This window comes from Halichoerus grypus, chromosome 14 (genome assembly GCF_964656455.1).
Source record: "Halichoerus grypus chromosome 14, mHalGry1.hap1.1, whole genome shotgun sequence".
Classification (NCBI taxonomy): Eukaryota; Metazoa; Chordata; class Mammalia; order Carnivora; family Phocidae; genus Halichoerus; species Halichoerus grypus.
The window spans coordinates 44,938,296-44,956,898 of NC_135725.1; the positions used below are offsets into that span (position 1 = coordinate 44,938,296).

The window sequence follows — 18,603 nt, forward strand, 5'->3', positions numbered from 1 at the left end:
AGGGAGTCTGCTTGAGATTCTCTCTCCCTCTGTCCCTCCCCCACTCGTGCTCTCTCGCTCTCAAAAAATAAATAAATAAAAATAAAATAAAATAAACATTATTAACTAAACTATCAGTTCTGCTATGGGAGCTCACATGCAGTGGCCACCAGGGAAACTTGTTGATCATAGAGAGCAGGTTTTATTAACAGTCTCAGTTGTATCTCAAATGGGGGAAGTTTAGGAAGAGGATGTGTAGACTGGGGGGCAATGTTCAGTCATAGGGTTATCGCAGGACAGAAGCTAGTGAGTGAGGTCTAAGCAAAGACTGGTAGGATTTGTAAACAAGTTGTGGTCTTGTTTTTAACGTGAGCCCATGAAGAGTGACTGTTAAAATCCGTTTTTGCTTTTATTTTGGAACACATGGTCTGAAAGGAGCTAGCATTAAAACATTTAAGTTCAGACAATTTGTGTTACAATCATACAACTTACCTGTTTTGTGTCTCATAGCATAGTTTTGTAGGGTGTGGTTTTTGTTTTAGTTCTCACGAGGAACAAAGACAAGAGACAAAGTATAACATGCTTATTGATTAATTGATAGAACTTAAAAATTTTTTAAATTGTAGCCTATCATTTACAAAATTAATAAGTAATGAATTTTATACTTCATACTTTTCTCAGACAATATTTGAAATCACTTAAGCTTCATTGGGTACCTACGTGTCTATACCTATATATTTTTGGTATATATATGGCACTTATATGTTAAGTGAAACAGCAAAAATTAGCAAATTTTATATATTATATAAATTATTTTTCCTTTAATACTATGTGTTATTCACTCCAAGAACATATATAATACTATAAGTAAAATACCTTTGAGATTTCATATAGCATTTTAAGCTATTTTGTGTTCATCTTAAATAAGTGTTTAAGTGTTTATCTACCATCTTGCCTAGAAAGAATTTATGCTGCTCCAAATATTAAAACCTTATATGCTACTTAATAGTACCACTAAAGTTTGAAAAAAGAGTCAGGAATTCCATTTTATGAAATAGAGTAATGCTATTCTCACAATGCTTCTTTACATGTAAAGAGATTTTCAAAGAAACCTTGTATAAGAAGAATCCTCAAAAATGATGATGTGGTAACCAAGACCTGCTAAAGGCCATATGCAAACCCCTATTTGAGATTTTTAAAAATTATAGTAAAAGCCTTTCAACAAATGGATATCCTTTTTTTTTTTTTTAGATTTTATTTATTTATCTGAGAAAGAGAAAGAGAGAAAGCACCAGCATGGGGGAGGGACAGAGGAGGAGGAAGAAGCAGACCCACTGAGCAGGAAGCCCAAAGGGGGGCTCCATCCCAGGACCCTGGGATCATGACCTGAAGGCTGAAGGCAGATGCTTAATTGAGCCACGCAGGCACCCCCAACAAATGGATATTCTATAATCTTCCATACTAAATCCTAATCTGAACACATGGAGAATGAAATAAATATATCCATAAGCCTTTCCGAGGGATAGGTGATTCTTGCCTTTTTAAAGTTGAATATCATTTGCTTTCACTAAAATGTATCGTGTTTTAGATAATAGCCATGAGTTATAGTCTTAATTTTAAAATGCCCTCTATAAGATATACATTTAAAACATTCTTATTTTCCACTGGTCTCTGCCAATGTGATTTAAAATTCAAATTCAGAGGATCTCATAATTCTCCAGCTTTTTCTCTTCAGTGGCTTCATTGAATAATCATAGTAATAGCTACCATGCACTGTCTTCCTCGTGCCAGTATTTGGCTGACATAAGCCCCTGAAATTCTCACAGTGACCTTGAGGGCTTAGTATTATTGCTTCTGTTTAAACAAAAGGAAACCTAGTCTCAGAGAGACCCACTGTATCGTAGCCTTGCTCCCATCTGAGAAGTCCAAACCTTTCCACTCTGCTGTGTTGCCTTAAGCTAAGGAAATTCAGATATAAATGCTCTTTTCTCTTTCTTTCTTCCCCATATTTAATTCTAGATACTCTGCAGCCTAAGTTTTAGAAAAACTTACAAACTCCACAAAGAAGGTTTGAATGAAATTATCACAACTTTGTGCTGCAAACTGCCACAGTATTGTCTTAGCTCTCATTATTAGAACTGAAAGCAACAGACATGTTTTTTGACTAGCCCTCTGACTTCAGTAAGTTCTGCTGAAGTTACCAGGAAATCGAAATGGTATTTCATTGTGGGGGGATCCATGGATCAATCAACATCTTTCAGAAAATAGATTTCAGGGTGACAACTTTCCCGACCAATATCAATCAGGTCGATCTCAAGTTGATTACTTGTCCATTTAGCTTAAATCCAAAAATATATTTCCAGGTGATTACTTTCTCAAAGCTTTATGTTTTTCAAGGCCAAAGAATCATATGACCTCTCAGATGATACGGGAGTGTCCATCTGTAACAGCCAGGACATATGTGTTGTTTTCTAAGACTTTGACAGACCACATGCTGCACACGCTGTTTTCTGTTTGGGCTGCCCTTTTCACCTGTGTGTCCCTCCCACCTCTCTTCTCCAGGACTGCCCACCAGAAGCAGGCGACTTCCGGGCTCAGCAATGCTCCGCTCACAATGATGTCAAGCACCATGGCCAGTTTTATGAATGGCTGCCTGTGTCTAATGACCCCGACAACCCATGTTCACTCAAATGCCAGGCCAAAGGAACAACCCTGGTTGTGGAACTAGCACCTAAAGTCTTAGATGGGACCCGTTGCTACACAGAATCTTTGGATATGTGCATCAGTGGTTTGTGCCAAGTAAGTGCCAGCTCCTTTTTTTAGTGTCTCTGTGTAAATAGCTTTTGTATAGTCCTGCCCTCTCAATCATTCAGTGTTACTTTTTCTAGAGTTTATACAGGATGACAGATTTGAAAGTTGAGGTTTAATTTCAGTTGAAACTACAAATGTTGTAGTTTGTGTTAAGGAAAAGAGGGCTGGAATATTTTTACTTTCTTTGAGTCTCAGCTGAATTTGAAAGGCTGAAAGTTCTTGAATATGTGTGTCCCTTTGGTATTAGATCCAAAATTGCCTCTACCTTGGTTGTCCCTGAAAAGTATTTGTATGTGCATATGTGGTGTGTGTGTGTCTGTGTGTGTGTGTGTGTCTGTGTGTCTGTGTGTCTGTGTGTATTTGGAGGCATCGATTTTCATTTACTTAGAGCTTCGGAATTACCTGGGTAAGATTAAAGTTTTCAAGTAAACTCTGGGCAAATTTATTTCTTCATTCTTACAGCTGTAATTTTGTTGAAAGCTCAGGCAAACTCCTGAAAGGCATGGCAGTGCGAGCTCAGTCAGATTTCATCCAGGCAAGTTCTTTAAAATAGGGATAATAAAGAGGTTTGATTTCTGGTGTCAATTTATCAATTGGGTGGAGAGTTAGTAAGAAGAGAGAAAGTTAGTAGTTAATATGTTTGCGATGTATTTGCCATCTTTATATGAAAATCAACTCTGGATTAGGATGACCAGCCTAGTTTTTGGAGCATGCAGTTGCTATAATTTCCTGTGTGCTATACTTGACCATATATTTTTATATTTTACTAAGTAAACATTTTGAGACTCTTTGCTTCTCCAAAGACAATATTGGTTGAAATTTTTCTCTCTTCAGGATCTCTAATATCTCAGCTGGCAAAGTAAGAATAAGCATGAAGTATGTCTCAGTAATTTGTCATTTCAAATTCACATGTTTGTTTAAAACCTAAACCTATATTTAGATATAAGAGAAGTAACTATAGTGTGAATTACTAAAGAAATGTGAGAGGTCCTGCATGATTTTCTGTATATGAGAGGGGAGACAGACATGCTAAGCCTTCATAAAATTTAAAATCATGAGACAGGGAAATTGTGGCATGTGCAAGCATTTCTCAGGTAGGAGGATGGAGATGATGCATACGTGTCTGCAGGTTACCTTATATACAAGAGATATGTGAATTTAAGATACAAATTTGAATATAGAATATTTCAATTTTAGAGATAGGAAAAGCCTAAGATTATCTACTCAATATCCTAAAAAGCCATAGATTTGAATATTGCTTGTGATATTTGGTGCTTGCTTCCTTCTCTGGGATTTTCACTGGTGTTGAAATGGAATTATGAAATCTGTAGCTTTGGGAATAATAGAGAATTGTAAAGTGAATGCATATAGAAAAGAGGCTATGTTGTAGGGAATGGCAAATAAAATAATAATAATTCCTTATGTGTGTTTCCTATTGGAGTAAAGCCAGGGAGATTTCCATTTTGCAAATGAAAAAAAAAAACAGAATAATTACATGATTTTCTGAAAGTTATATGATTGATCGTAAAATGGGACTAAATTCCCAGTCTCCTGATACCTAGTCCAAAGCTGTCTGTACTGTATTACACTGATGAATGGACCAAAATAAACAAGACAGGTCAGCAAATTAGGTTTCATTTATTTCTGTGGCATGGGAGTTCAACGTGGCCTCTTTCTTTCCTAAACTAATCCTGCCAGCTGGCCTCATATATGTTGGCAACTGAAAGGGAATCCTATCTCAGCAGTGAAAGTATGAATTTTATATTTAGTAAATATGGAGTAATAGTGCTGGACGTTCACCTCCTTCAGTTCAATTCCTATGAGTTTGACTTTCTAGATTTGGGGGGGTGGCAAATGTAAATTATAGAGTATCTGAAAAGAATATCTGAAAGGGACAATAACATAGTAAAGGAGATGAAATAACTCAGATTGCATTTAGGCACTCACATGCAGTTTGGCTGGAGAGCAGGGCACCCCTCAGCTCTATAGTAAGAATACAGAGAGGTAGTTTGTGAGAAAATCATGGATACGTGCGTGGCACACGGACAGGACTCTGTGAACAGTGGGTGGCCAAGACAGTGTTTTGGTGGAGAAAAGGCATAATCATAGTTCTGCCTTAGAAAGATTAATATAGCTGCAGTTGTCGGACTTTGAAGTGCAAGGCCCTAAAGCCAAGGAATCCAGCTGAAAGGGGGCTCTTAGAGCAGCCAAGGTGAGGCGAAGTATGAGCCTGGGTCAGGGCAGTGACAGCAAGGAAATAGTAAGAAAACTAAGCTTAAAACCAGGAAGGAGTTTTCATTTTGATTAAAACTAGTATAGAGGGTAGAAAGCAATAAATCAAATTAATCATGCTCAGGGGATCAAAAACTACAACTTAATATGAATTTGTAATGGATATAATTTTGGATCCTTGCTACCATTACCATAATAGCCTGCATTTTCCTGATTAAAGCCTACTTCAGTTTTATAAAAAAAGAGGAAAGGGACAGACAGTAGCAAGATGATAGAGGAATAAAGATGGAATATTTAAATGCAGTGTATACATTTTTAGAAGGACAAGAGTAAAGTCAGTCACTATAAGAAAAGCACTCACTACTACCTCCAAGAGTTTAAATACATAAATTCTATTCTACTTAGAAAAAATTCCTTTATTTAGCTTGTATCTCTGTATTCATATTTTCAGTCTTTGGTAAGAAACATTAAGAAAAAGCCATGTTTTCATAATTTTTAAAACTGTCAAAAGGCTCAATGCTAACTTAAATATGTAATTTTTCACTTGAACAGCTTCTCCTAGTTTCCTGGAGAAAAAAAAATCATCTTCTCTGCTCTCTTTTCCCTCATTTCTACCACATTTGTTGGGGATTCTTAGCTCTTTCTCTGGCTTTCTTTCTGCCTTATTATAACTTTCTTGGCAAGCGGTTTCAAATATTTTTGATGCTTGAAAGATATAAATTATAAGTATAAAGAAGCAAATATCTAGCTTTGGACATAGCCTTGCTTTGATAGAAAATGACAGCATAACTACAGAGACTTGTCATTTATAAGTACTAATTGTTTCAGTTATACCTGTTTAATGCTCAAGTAAGAACCAATTCCTCAGACTGGGCCTTTAACTATTAAACTATTAAATACAACTATTAAACTATTAAATACAGCTGTGGAGTCTTAACTCTTCCAAGCCAGGAGATACCTTAGCAATCCATAGAGAAGGAAACGGAGACTGGAAACTGTCCCAAGGTCATGACCTTGAGTGGGTTGTCTGTATTTGTTGTGGGTTTGCTTCAGGAAAATTCTAGAATCATTTCCATTTATAATAATGCCTGATTCTTAGTAATATTAGAGCATCCTATTAGGCAGTATACTCGCTCTAGTAGTAGCAGTAATATTAATCATAAAGTAGATTCCATTTTTGAATGACTACCATATCTAGGCATTTTATGTTTATTTTTTCTAATACAATTGACCCTTGAACAGCATGGGTTCAAACTTTGTGGGTCCATTTATATATGGATTTTTTTTTTCAATAAATACATTAGAAAAAAAATTGGAGATTTGCAACAATTTGAAAAAACATATGAACTAGGTAGCCTAGAAATATCAAAAAAAAAATTAAGAAAAAGTTTGTTATGTCATGAACTCATGAAATATATGTAGATGCAGTCTATTTTATCATTTACTAACCTAAGACACACACAAATCTATTATAAAAAGTTAAAACTTACCAAAACACACACAAACACAGATTGTACAATATCTCTGCATTTTTGCTGTTGAGTGTTAGTAATACCTACATCTCCTACAGTGTTTTGTATCGGTAAAGTAATATTGATGGAGACGTTTCATCTTGTAAACAGGTGACAAACCTACTGTATTGATAAATGCAGTACGGTATTGAAAATGTATTTTCCTTATGATTTCCTTAACATTTTCTTTTCTCTAGCTTACTTTATTATAAGAATATAGTCCATAATACATATAACACATGAAATATTTATTAATCAACTGTTTATGTTATTGGTAAGGCTTCCAGTCAACGGTAGGCTGTAAGTAGTTAAGGTTTTGGAGAGTCAAAAGTCATATGTGGATTTTCAACTGCACAGTGGGTGGGCACCTCTAAACCTCAAATTGTTCCAGGGTCAACTGTATTTACAACTCTCCGTATTAGGCAGCATTATCTTCATTTCACAGATGAGGAACTGAGGCTCAGTTACAGCACCAGCCCGGAGACACCAAGTTCTGTCTGACTTGAAGCTCCAACTCCTCTGGTGAGGCTGAGTGGATAGAGACAGGAACCATCTGATGTTCAGGAATGGCTCCCAAACTAGACTGCATACCAGAATCACTTGGAGAGCTCTTAAAAGAGGCAGCTGTTAGTACCCATCCCCCAGAAACTCAGATTTATTAGTTCTCTATAGAGCGCTCTCCTTATGATCCTGTTGTTTGACCAGATTTATGGACCACTTATAGGTTGAAAAGCAGACAGGATTTGAAGTCAAAGGACATGGCTTAGAATTGGCTCTTCTTTCATAGTCTTTATCAGCCTTCCTGAATTCTGTTTTTCAATCTGTGGGAAATAAGATTGTCTCACAGACTATCGAACACCAAGTGAGAAAATTCACGTGAAAATGCGTAACTGTCAAGTGCTATGGAAATGCAGAGAACTCTGAACATTTTAACTTGCAAAATACATAAAAGTTGTGGTTCCCTGTGTGACATGTCATAACCTGGTAACAATTCAAAAAAGTTTCTAGAAGGAGATAAAGTAAGAAACTTCTTATTCTGCTAAGAACATTAAAAAAGAAAAGGAGAACTTTCGTCATGTACTTCACCGTCATCATTTCATAACTGAAATGTTAATAACAAGGACATAGTAAGAACCTGATTTCAGAATCAAGGACAATACTTTAATTCGAATATACTTTGCCTTATGAGAAAGTTGCTACCCTGTACTTAGTTTTTTTGTTTTTGTTTTTGTTTTTTTTGCATCCAGAGTGCAGAAATTGTTACAGTGCTTCACAGACCAGCATTCAAAACACTGTTTTTAAGATCTAGTCCAGCCCAGAGAAATATTGCTACTAGGTATGATTTTCCCAGGATCTTACAGCTCCTTAATGGCAGGCTGGAGGTCAGAGGATGTCAATGTTTAGCAACATTTTTTACTATGCTCCCTGTGTAATTTCATCAGCATATCCCACGGGCCAAGATTTTGTTCAGTTTTTTTTTTTTTTTTTTTGACTACTCAAAGACTTGTTTTATTATAGTACATGAGCTGGGACTGGTGGGAAGGAGTAGCTGTACTGGGCAACCACTGCCCTTATCAGCATCGGATGCCCATCCCGATGGCCATGAATGTGCCAAATGTGCCGCCACTCTGCATCATGGTTTTCCCGATGCCGCCCATCAGCTCCCGACCCCGCATTCCGATCCTGAGACAGGAAAAGGTGTAGAAGAGCGCCCCGGCCGCCATGCCCACTGCGCAGCCCATCGCAAAGCCCATCTTCACGCGGTCGAAGCAGCTTGGCTGAGACTGTCCGTAGGGCCCCACGGCCACCGGCATCTCGTTCGCGGCTTCGGCCGCTCAACTCTACGTCTCACACAGAACCTTGTTCAGTTTTAACGCTATCATTTATACATGAAAACAACAGGTTTAGTGAATATATCTTTTCAAACCATTCCTCCCTTTCCCTCCCACCCTAGAATCTGATCATTGTTCCTGGCAGGTCACTGTGTTGGTGTCTCTCCCCCACCTTGCATCTCAAACTGAGAAATACTGGGATTTTTATTTGCTTGTTGTCATTCAAGATCAGATGAAGTTGGAGATAAGGCAGAGCTGGGGCGGGAGTGGGGTGGAGTGGAGGGAGGGCAGCATTCGTCATCCTGCGAATAGTCAGACTGCCTGTTTCCAATGTAGGCTCTACCACTCATTGGTATGGGACTTGGAGCAAGTTCCTACACCTCAGCTTCCTCATCTGCAAAATGAGGCTAAGATCTGTAACTACCCTGATAGGATTGCTATGAGGATTAAGTAATTGAATGTTTAAAGTGCTTACTATAAGCTTGATAAATACTAGCCTGTAGTAGTAGTAGCACCCAAATTACTTCTTGCCATTGACTTTTTCTCTTTTCGAGTGCATGGTTTAATGCAGTTATACATACAAAAGGGGATACTGACATCCCAGTGAATGAACAGACCTTCTGTTAATTTCCTATTGCAACCTTCTTTTACTAATAGCTCCACATTGTACCATTATCAACTCCTGATCCAGGGTAGTGAATTGCATCCTGTCCAGAGTTAATGAGCCATCACAAATAGGATCAGCTCTATTAGTACTGCTGTTATTCATTTATTTTCATTATCCAAATTACCCCATTTATATTTGCTATAAAGCACAAAGCTGGTTTCTGTTTTAAATATATAAAAGCAAGTAGCATAAATTTACAGATAGAACATGTGCTGCTGTTAAAAATAATTTTGAGGTTATTTTGAAGTCAAATTCAGAAAACTGTGCTTTATATCTATAATTAATGAAATTCATCAGTTGATACCTAATATATGTATATCAGAAAGACAAAGTGTCACTATAAACCAGCTCTTTTGTAATGAATCTACATATTTATAATATTGCTTATGGCTATTTTAGAAAATAAACCATTTCAAAAAGGAAGAGAAGACTTTCTTTTAATTAATGCCTTATAGAATATTGTTTTAACATGAATAATACAATTAAAGAACAAGCTGTAAATTGGATCATGGAGTTTTGACATTTATATTATGGCAACCTTACAATGAACCGTGCTTCTAACAAAGAAGTTCTTTCCATTTTTAATAACTCCTGTGGTGAGTAGTTAGAAATAAATTAAGTGGAATGATTATTTCTCCATCTCTGTCTGTGACCTAAGTCACTAGTATCAAATGTCTACCAGTTATTCTAAAGGTGGTGATGTCAGGAACAAGGAGTTAGCCCTTTTCCTTCTGTGTTTTGTAATCCACTTCTATGTGGAAGCATGGTGTTGCTTAAAAGATGTAATGCATATTCTTGTTCTTTATTTTATTTTATTTTTTTTTAAGATTTTACTTATTTATTTGACAGAGAGAGACAGCGAGAGAGGGAACACAAGCAGGGCGGGAGCGAGAGAGGGAGAAGCAGGCTTCCTGTGGAGCAGGGAGCCCAATGTGGGGCTCGATCCCAGGACCCTGGGATCATGACCTGAGCCGAAGGCAGATGCTTAACCGACTGAGCCACCCAGGCCCCCCTATAATGCATATTCTTTCTTTCTCCCCCCTTTGCAGGATACAGTAAAAATAAAGTGAGCTCATTTACTACCTTACTAGTTAAATTTTGGCAAGTTACTTAGTTTCTGAACATTGTTTATTTCTTCTCTCAAAAAAACTGCTACACGTGAGGTACTGAGGATACAAATTAAGTAAGATCTCTTCACTCAGGAGTCATACCTTTGTAGGGTTACTGTGAAAAATTCAGTTATTTAAAAAAATTATTCATTTAACAAATATTTACTTAAGAATTACCAATGTGTATGCTTGATACTGAAGATAGATGGAGAGGAAAAAAAAAGTCTCTGAATTTACGCTCTGAAGAGAGATATGACAAATACAAAGAAAATTACACTATCATCACTCTACTACATGCCCCTCACTGAATACAAGAAAGTACACTCAAGTCACTAGACTATATTCTCCTCACTGTAAACAGGGTGCTCTTTGTAAAATACATATTTGGCTTCATTTCTTATCTGCTCAAATCATTTCAGTTGCACTCTTTTGCATCAGGGTAAAGAAAGTCCAAATTTCTTATACAATGGGTCTCTTTACTGGGTCACTTAAAACAACAGAAATGTATTCTATCACAGTTCTGGAAGCTAGAAGTCCAAAATCAATGTGTCCTCAGAGCCATGCTTCCTCTGAGACTCAGGGTAGAATCTTGTTGCCTTGTCCTAGCTTCCAATAGTGGCAGTCAGTCTCTGCCTTCATCTTCAAGGAGCTATCTTCCCTCTCTGCCTATATCTTTGTCTTTACATGGCTTTCTCCTGATGTCTCTGGTTTCTCTTCTTCTAAGAACACCAGTGACATTGGATCAGGGCCCATTCTACTTGAGTATGACCTCAACTTAACTTGGTTATTTCTACGAAGAGGCTCTTTTCAAATAGGATCACATTCACAGGTAATGGGGGGAGGGAGCAGTGGAGGAATTTCAACATATCTTTTTGAGAGACACAATTCAACCCACGATAGCATGCATCCCTATTTATTTATATGTAATGCAAACATATACATATATACCTATACACACGCATACATGCATATATATACATATATTTTTAATAGTGTGTAGGAGCCACAATGGGGGAAATTTAAGCTGTGTAAATAGGCAGGATATTTAACCAAGACATGGGATCAAGGAATACTCAGAGGAAGAAAACTGAAAATGCTCTAACCAGTGCCTAAAACTGAAGAAGGAGAGTGGAGGGATAAAGACCCTATGTCATGAGGAGATGTGTAATGTTTAGTAAGAAGATTGTGGACTTGTAATATTGAGGGCAAAAGAGTGCCTTTGAAATAATTCAAGCAGATGGAAGATAAGGTAAGATGTGTATTTCAGAAAGAGTACTCTATTTTCAGCAAGAGCAATAGAGTGGAAGAGGGCAAAAACTGGTAGTGGGATGAGAAGGAGAGATTTGAATACAAATTAGAGATTGAATTCATGGACTTGGTGATTGGTTAAATGCAGCAGGAGAGAAAAATTGAGAGCTGAAGATGATGCCTGGCTTTCTAGTTCGAGCAATGTGTGGTGCTGCCATTCATTGACACGAAACAGAGGAAAAGAGTCCGGCGTTGGTTTGGGGCAGTGATGAGCATGAGAAGATGATGCATGGACAGTGCACTGTCTGCTATCTGATACTCACTTAGTAACTTTGCATCCTTTCTCCCTCCCTCTTAACTGTCTTCTTAATTGAAAGGTGTGTTTCCATTAAGTTTGCATAGTCACAGGCCTATTTATGCATGACTAAAAATTTGCCAGGTTAACCTTTTCTATGACCATGTACCAGTTGGATGGCAAGTCAACCTAAATGTTTGTCTCTTTCAGGAAGAACTGAAGTCAAACTAGTGTGTAGCATTTTTTAAAAAGATTTTATTTATTGTTTGTTTGTTTGTCAGAGAGAGAAAGAGCACAAGCAGGGGAATGGGCAGAGGGAGAAGCAGGCTCCTTGCTGGGCAAGGAGCCCAGTGTAGGACTTGATCCCAGGACCCTGGGATCATGACCTGAGCTGAAGGCAGATGCCCAACTGACCGAGCCACCCAGGCATCCTAGTGTGTAGCATTTTGAAGTTCCTTGAGGTATCTTCTCTCTTTGACGAGCCAAGAGATATAAAAAGTGACATTCCATAGGTCCTCATTTATCTCATGATATTTCCTTCTTGCCACCCCAATTAGGTCCTTTTTTTAAATTTATGTATTATGCCTACTCACAGAAAACATTTTTGTTAAATGGGAATACGTTTGCCATCTTGATATTCAGTTTGTGACGTGGGAAACCTTTCTTCCTATAGCTTTCATAGGAAAACTTTTTTGAAAGTTACATTCATTTAATTTTTCCATTGAAATGAAGCATGGGTCAGGAAAGACAGGATTGATTTTGTTTTTCCAAAGAGATTCGGTGAAGTAGTTGAAGAGAGAGTGAATCTAACGTAAAAACAAATTTCCAATTTTATCCTTTTTGGTGCTATATAGTTTGCAGAGTACACTGTGCATGTCCCCATGTGCTTCTTGTGCCAGTTCTTTGGGATATCTTTATCATTTGCATTTGATAACTGAGGGGGTTGAGGCTCATAGAAGTTCATACAACTAGAAAAAGGCAAAGCTACAATTCAAGTCCCGTTCTCTCTATTATATGTCATCTGTCTTCTGGGAAAAGATATTTTTTAACAATGAAGCATAGTATCAGTAAGCACACCTCTTTGTTAATAGGGGTATGACTGTAGAGAGCTCAGGTAAGGAACTCCATGACCTGGGGATTCTGTGTTCCATTAAATGAAAGCCCTACCAGGATCTGGCAGCTTTCTTGATTCATCCCATTATTTTTTGTTTCACAGATGATTCTTTGGGCCACTTCTTTGCAAAAATACTGAATGTGCTCAATTTTACCTAGTTACCTTTAAGAGTGTTTCAGTATTGTTAGTGACTACAAAGTTTGAGATTCCCGAAGACTACTCTCACTTTTCACACCAGCTTCAAGTTTGGGATCTCCAAGACTACCCTCAGGCTTGATAATTCACTAGAAGGACCCACAGAACTCGCTGAAAGCTGTTGTACTCACAGTTACAGTTTGTTACAGCAGAAGGATACTGATCAAAATCAGCCAAGGGAAGAAGGGCATAAAGCAGGGTTCAGAAGAGTTCACATGTAGACCTGCCAGTTTTCCTCACCCAGTGGAGTTGTGTAGACTGTGCTTGCTTCTCCTAGCAACAATATGTGACAATATGCATGGAGTATTGTCAAGCAGGGACACACCCAAGTCTTGGTGTCCAGAATTCTTATTGAGGTTTAATCACATAGACGTGGTTGACCACCTGCATGGCTGACCTTAGTCTCCAGCCTCTCCAGAGGTTGAGTTGATACCATGTGGCCCAAAGCCCTCACCATAAATCACATTGTTAGCATAGACTATCTAGCATGGCCCACAGCCCTGAGACAAACAAAACCATCCTTATTGGTCAGGAAATGACAAGGGTTTAGAGATTACCTCCCACGAGCTAGGGGTAAGAGCACACCTCTCTTTGGGCAAAGTTTATCCTTTACTGTGCAGTGATTTTTTAAGAGCTATTAATTTGTTCAAAAAATATTTAATACTCACTATTAGTTACTAGGCTATCCCTTGGGGCATATAGCTATGATCAGGATTCAAGCCCACCTCTCCAGGAGCCAGAGTCTGCTTTCTGCGGCAATCAGAGCTAAAGAAAAAAACATTCCCTACTTCCCCTTATTTATTGTTTCTTACTTTGGAGAATCATCTTATTACCTATGCAAGGATTCCATGAGAATGACTGCAACATTTACACCAAATAGTTATTCGTGTGTGTGTGTGTGTGTGTGTGTGTGTGTGTGTGTGTGTGTCTTGAAATGTGCAGAATAGTGCAGCTGCTTGGAAAACAGTCTGGCAGGTCCTCAAAATGTTAAACAGAGTTACCATATGAACAAGCAATCCCACTCTTAGGTAGATGCCCAACAGAAATAAAAGCATATGCCACACACACAAAATTGTACTCAGTTATTTATAGCAGCATTATTCATAATAGCCAAAAAGCAGAAACAACCCAAATGTCCATCACCTGATGAATGGATAAATAAAATGTGGTCCATCTATGTGGAATATTATTCTCCAATAAAAAGGAATGAAGTACTGATACATGCTATAACATGAATGAACTTTCAAAACAATATGCTAAGTGAAAGAAGCCAGTCACAAAAGGCCACATATTCTATTATTCCATTTATATAAAATGTCCAGAATAGGCAATTCTATTGAGACAAAAAATAAATTAGTAGTTGCCTAAGGCTGGGGTTAGAGTAACAGGGAATGACTGCTAATGAGTGTGAGCTTTCTTTTGGGGGTAAAGAGAATGTTCTAAACAGACTTTGGTGAAGGTTTCACAATTCTTTGAATGTATTAAAACCATTAAACTGTATACTTTAAATGGGTGAATTCTATGGTATGTGAATTATACCTCAAGAAAGATGCTTTTTAGATGTAGTACAAAGATTCAAAAATCTATGGACCAAATCTAAAGACTGTTATCTATGAGAGTAACAGGATCTCACTCTTGGACAGAGTTATTATGACTAATCCCTTAGTCTATATGGGTGTCCCCTTCATTCATTATTGTTCCAAGAAGTGATTTCTGACCCTAAGTATTTGTAGGTATTAAAACTGATTTGGAAACTGGCACACAACGGGTCTTTAATGAATATATGCTGAATGAATGGATAGTGACATCAAGCTGGAAGTTGTACATCTTCCCTTTTTTTTTTTTTAAGAGAAATAAGTTTGGACTTGAGAAGGTCTTTTCCTAGTATAATAAATTCTCAACAAAGCATTATTTGGTTAGCTGTAAGCAGGATATTAACTCTGCTCTTTAATTCACTGTGTGATTTCACAGAAGACAGTTTAAAACTAAAAAGGGAATTAAAAATCTTGCAGTTTGATCCTCCTATTTTACATCTAAGATGTTTGATATCCAGAGAAGTTCCATCAGATTTTTAAATAGGGCTGCTACATGGTCCTGAATTAGACTCCATGGGGATATAAGGACAGTCATGATCGTGTCTTCAAGAGGCTTACAGTCTTAAGGGGATGAGGCTCAAACATGAATAACTATAATCAGCAGCAGCATGTGAAGGGAGAGAGAACTTGAGTTTTGGACTCAGTCAAATACAAGTCTGAAGTCTGACTTCTAAATTTACTATCTGTGTGAGTATGGAATAATATATTAGGTGCTTTAAGCCTCATTTTTCTCACCTATACAGAGGTAATCATGCCTAATATTAATAATAAGAACTGATCTTTATTGAGCAGTTTACAAGCACTTTATGTATGTTATCTCCTTGAATCCTCATGTGAACCCATGGGACGGGGTGGGGGGGGAGGATGTTGCTACCATTTTTATAGGGGAGGGAAATGAGGCTTAGAGAGATTAAGTATTGTTGATTCATTCATTCAATTTATTAAGCATCTAATGTTAGGCATCTTGCTAGAAACTAGGAGTATACTAGAAGGAGCAGGTAGGAGGAGCAGTGGAACTCAGTTTTGAGGAGGTTGGAAGGCCTTGATGTCCCTTGTCATTTTACCCTCTTCCCTGGCACTCACTATCCTTCAGGGAAACTTCCCATGGGAATTAATATTCATTCCCTCTCTCACATCTGTTACTCTCTTGTTTCCTTTGTCTTTATATTAATCTTCATGACCATCTAGCCAGTTAAATTAAGACCCCCTTACTGGCAGACACCGTATCCAACTCATCCTTTGTGTTTTTCGATTGATTTGCTCAGTATAAGACAGTTGCATGGACAGATCAACAACTGAATAAATCTCTCTGTTCACTATTTTCGTCTCCTGATGACCGAGCCCTCTCTAAATCACAAAAATTATTCATTCCAAATGTCTTTTTTTTTTTTATCTTTTATTTGGGCCTTATTCTCATTTCCTTCAGGCTGTGAAACAAAGTCCATTTATGTGAGTTTAATTTTTTTTTGTTTTATGATATTAGGCTAGAAATACTTTAGAATTTGGGGTCTCCTGCCATCCATTCTTTATTTACCATGGCTTAGGAGATGGCCCAAGTCTACCCAGAGCCTTTGCCATCAACGTAACTGTTGGTTTGCTTAGTACATCACCCAGATTCTCTGGATGAACTCCCATTGCTGAAGCCCTTAGATCTTTCCTGGGATTAAACTCACAAAATGCAAGGTTTCCAAAGGCCATAAATATCAATCAGGATTCCACTGTGATGTAGTTTCTTTCCCAAGTGTATATTAGAAAACAGATCTGGAGATTGTTTTCTCCTACAGGATATTCCATGGTTAAGCTAGATGATCTTCAGACATAGTTTTAATTAGTTCAATTCTTTCCATAATTAATATAGTTAAGTTTTGGGTCATAAAATGCTGGTTTTCCCAGAAACTTAAAATGCAAGGTTTAAGTATATGAGAAATTAGAAAGATTTGAAACTTTGCCTTAGGTTTTAAAAAAAAGTTAAATTAGAGTAGTAAAGTAAAATTCAGGAAGCCTTTTTGAAACTGGGTATCTGAAGACACTTCCTATAATTGTTAAAAATGTTAAAAATCAAATCCAAATACGAAAGGTAATTAGTAAGTAGTTATACACTGGCTGATTGGCATATTTCCAAGGAAATATCAAGAAAAGGTATAATTTTTTTAAATGTTGTAGCTACTTTAATTGTCAAAATCCTTAATAAAAACAATTTAAAACATCAGATAGCTTCCAGATTTTGAGCCATGAACATAATTTTACCCAAGTTTTAACATACTCATGGTTACCAAAGACCCTCCTGGAACACTCCTAGGAAGAAGGGTTCCTTGCCAGCCTCAGGAAAATCCACCCAGGCACCTAAAATTAGTGTAATATACCCCACCTGTCCTTTCTATCGCTTTTTTTGTTAGACTGCCTTGAGGAGCTCAAATCAAGAATGTACAAAGTGTTTTTGCTGTGGGATGCCTATTTGTGATCCAGGGGAACACTTAAGAATCTGAGAAATCTAGACAGAAAGGCAAGAAATGATCAGTGTGGTTAATAGAACACAAAGGCCAAGACAAATTCCGAGGCCTTGGAAAATATTTTGAACCTCTACACAAAGCTAATCACACAACAGTGGCTTTGAAAGAACCTTGGAGATCACTAGCTGAATCTCCTCATTCTCTTTCTGAAGACACTGAGCCTCGGAGCAGGCAGGTGACTTACCCAAGGTCTCCGAACAAGCAAGTGATGGAGCCCAGATTCAAACTTGGAGGTGTTCTGGCTCCAAGTCCAGCGCTCTTTACTCTGTACTAAGTGCAAGTGCTTTTTGTACATGTGATTTTAAGAATCTTTAGAGTTTAAAGGAATCTTTTGATTTGGAGGATTCATTTTGTTAGTCTCTTTTACCATTATTGAGTGCATTTCAGTCCCTGAGCTAAGTTTCCCTCCCTTGTGGCCAAATTATCACAGAACATTCCATTCACTTAAAAATAGTTGTACTATAAAAGAAAATACAAGTGGAAAACCTTGCCAACAATAAACATCCTAAAAAACTTCACACACACAGGGCTTCCATTCCTGCAGAAATGCCAAGTGCAAGCCTATTGCACCTGCAGGCTGGAGTGATCACACAGTGGCCAGGACCTGGAGACTGGCTAGTCCCATGTGCACTTAGGTTTATGACCAAATTAGAATATGACTTTAGTTTCTTGGCCGGCAGAATTACAGGTGATCTAAAGAAACAAACAAGTATTTTAGGGAAAGAGTGGTAGGGGGTGAGTGAGGCTTGGAAAGAGGTGGCATTAAAATGAGTCACATTAAAATGAAAGAATGTAGCCAGTGTATCATTTTCCCAAGCTCTCACCTACTGCGTGCTTGACTGCTTCCTCCTCTCTGTCCCCTAGGGTTCTCCTGGTAGGGAGACGTTCTTCCCATCGAGTAACTCTCAGCTTCTAAGGCAGAAACTTCAACATTCCTGTTAGTCGACAGAAAGACTTGTTAATTTGATTCTCCCCATTGATTCTCCCATTCAGGCAACAGTTTTTTATTGAGTAATATGATATAATGTCTGTGCAACCATTTCCACTCTAGATTTTTATGTGACCTAGCTAGGGATGGATTTTTTTTCTTCTCCTCCTTTTTATGAGTAGTGACTGCAAGGACATGCTTTGCTTGGAAAAAGGATACAATTTGGCTTGTTAAGGCAAAGACATACTCAATGGTGACCTGGGCACAACTCTTCGGGCACCTGCCCTTTTCTGCCCCCACATGTGCCCAGAGACAGGCTTGTGAAGCTCAGGCTGAAGAGCTGAGTGTTTGGACGAGAGTAGGATCCCGCCAGATCAGAGGAACACTGAGTCTCTTCATGCACAGGCTTTTTTTTTTTTTTTTTTAATCCAGAGAAACATTTTTATGCTCATTTAAAACATGCTTTCTTAGGCAGTGCGTATGGAGAGTGGTTTCATCGGGGCTATGTAAATCTAGCCTGGTATTTCCCCAAGTAGTCTCCAGGTTTCTCTCTATAATTTGGAGGATAGTTTTAGTT

General features: G+C 37.9%; 1 protein-coding gene and 1 pseudogene across 2 annotated transcripts in view; one reads left to right on the top strand and one right to left on the bottom strand.

Moving 5' to 3' along the window:
* The window catches only part of ADAMTSL1 (ADAMTS like 1), a 904,085-nt gene that overhangs the window by 616,678 nt on the left and 268,804 nt on the right, over positions 1-18,603 (top strand). For both annotated transcript variants that reach the window (XM_078061266.1, XM_078061267.1), the window contains one exon: positions 2,542-2,778. In XM_078061266.1, the coding sequence (XP_077917392.1) occupies positions 2,542-2,778 (237 nt within the window). The remainder of the gene's footprint in view (positions 1-2,541; positions 2,779-18,603) is intronic.
* On the bottom strand, positions 8,027-8,407 carry LOC118531020 (reactive oxygen species modulator 1 pseudogene; annotated as a pseudogene).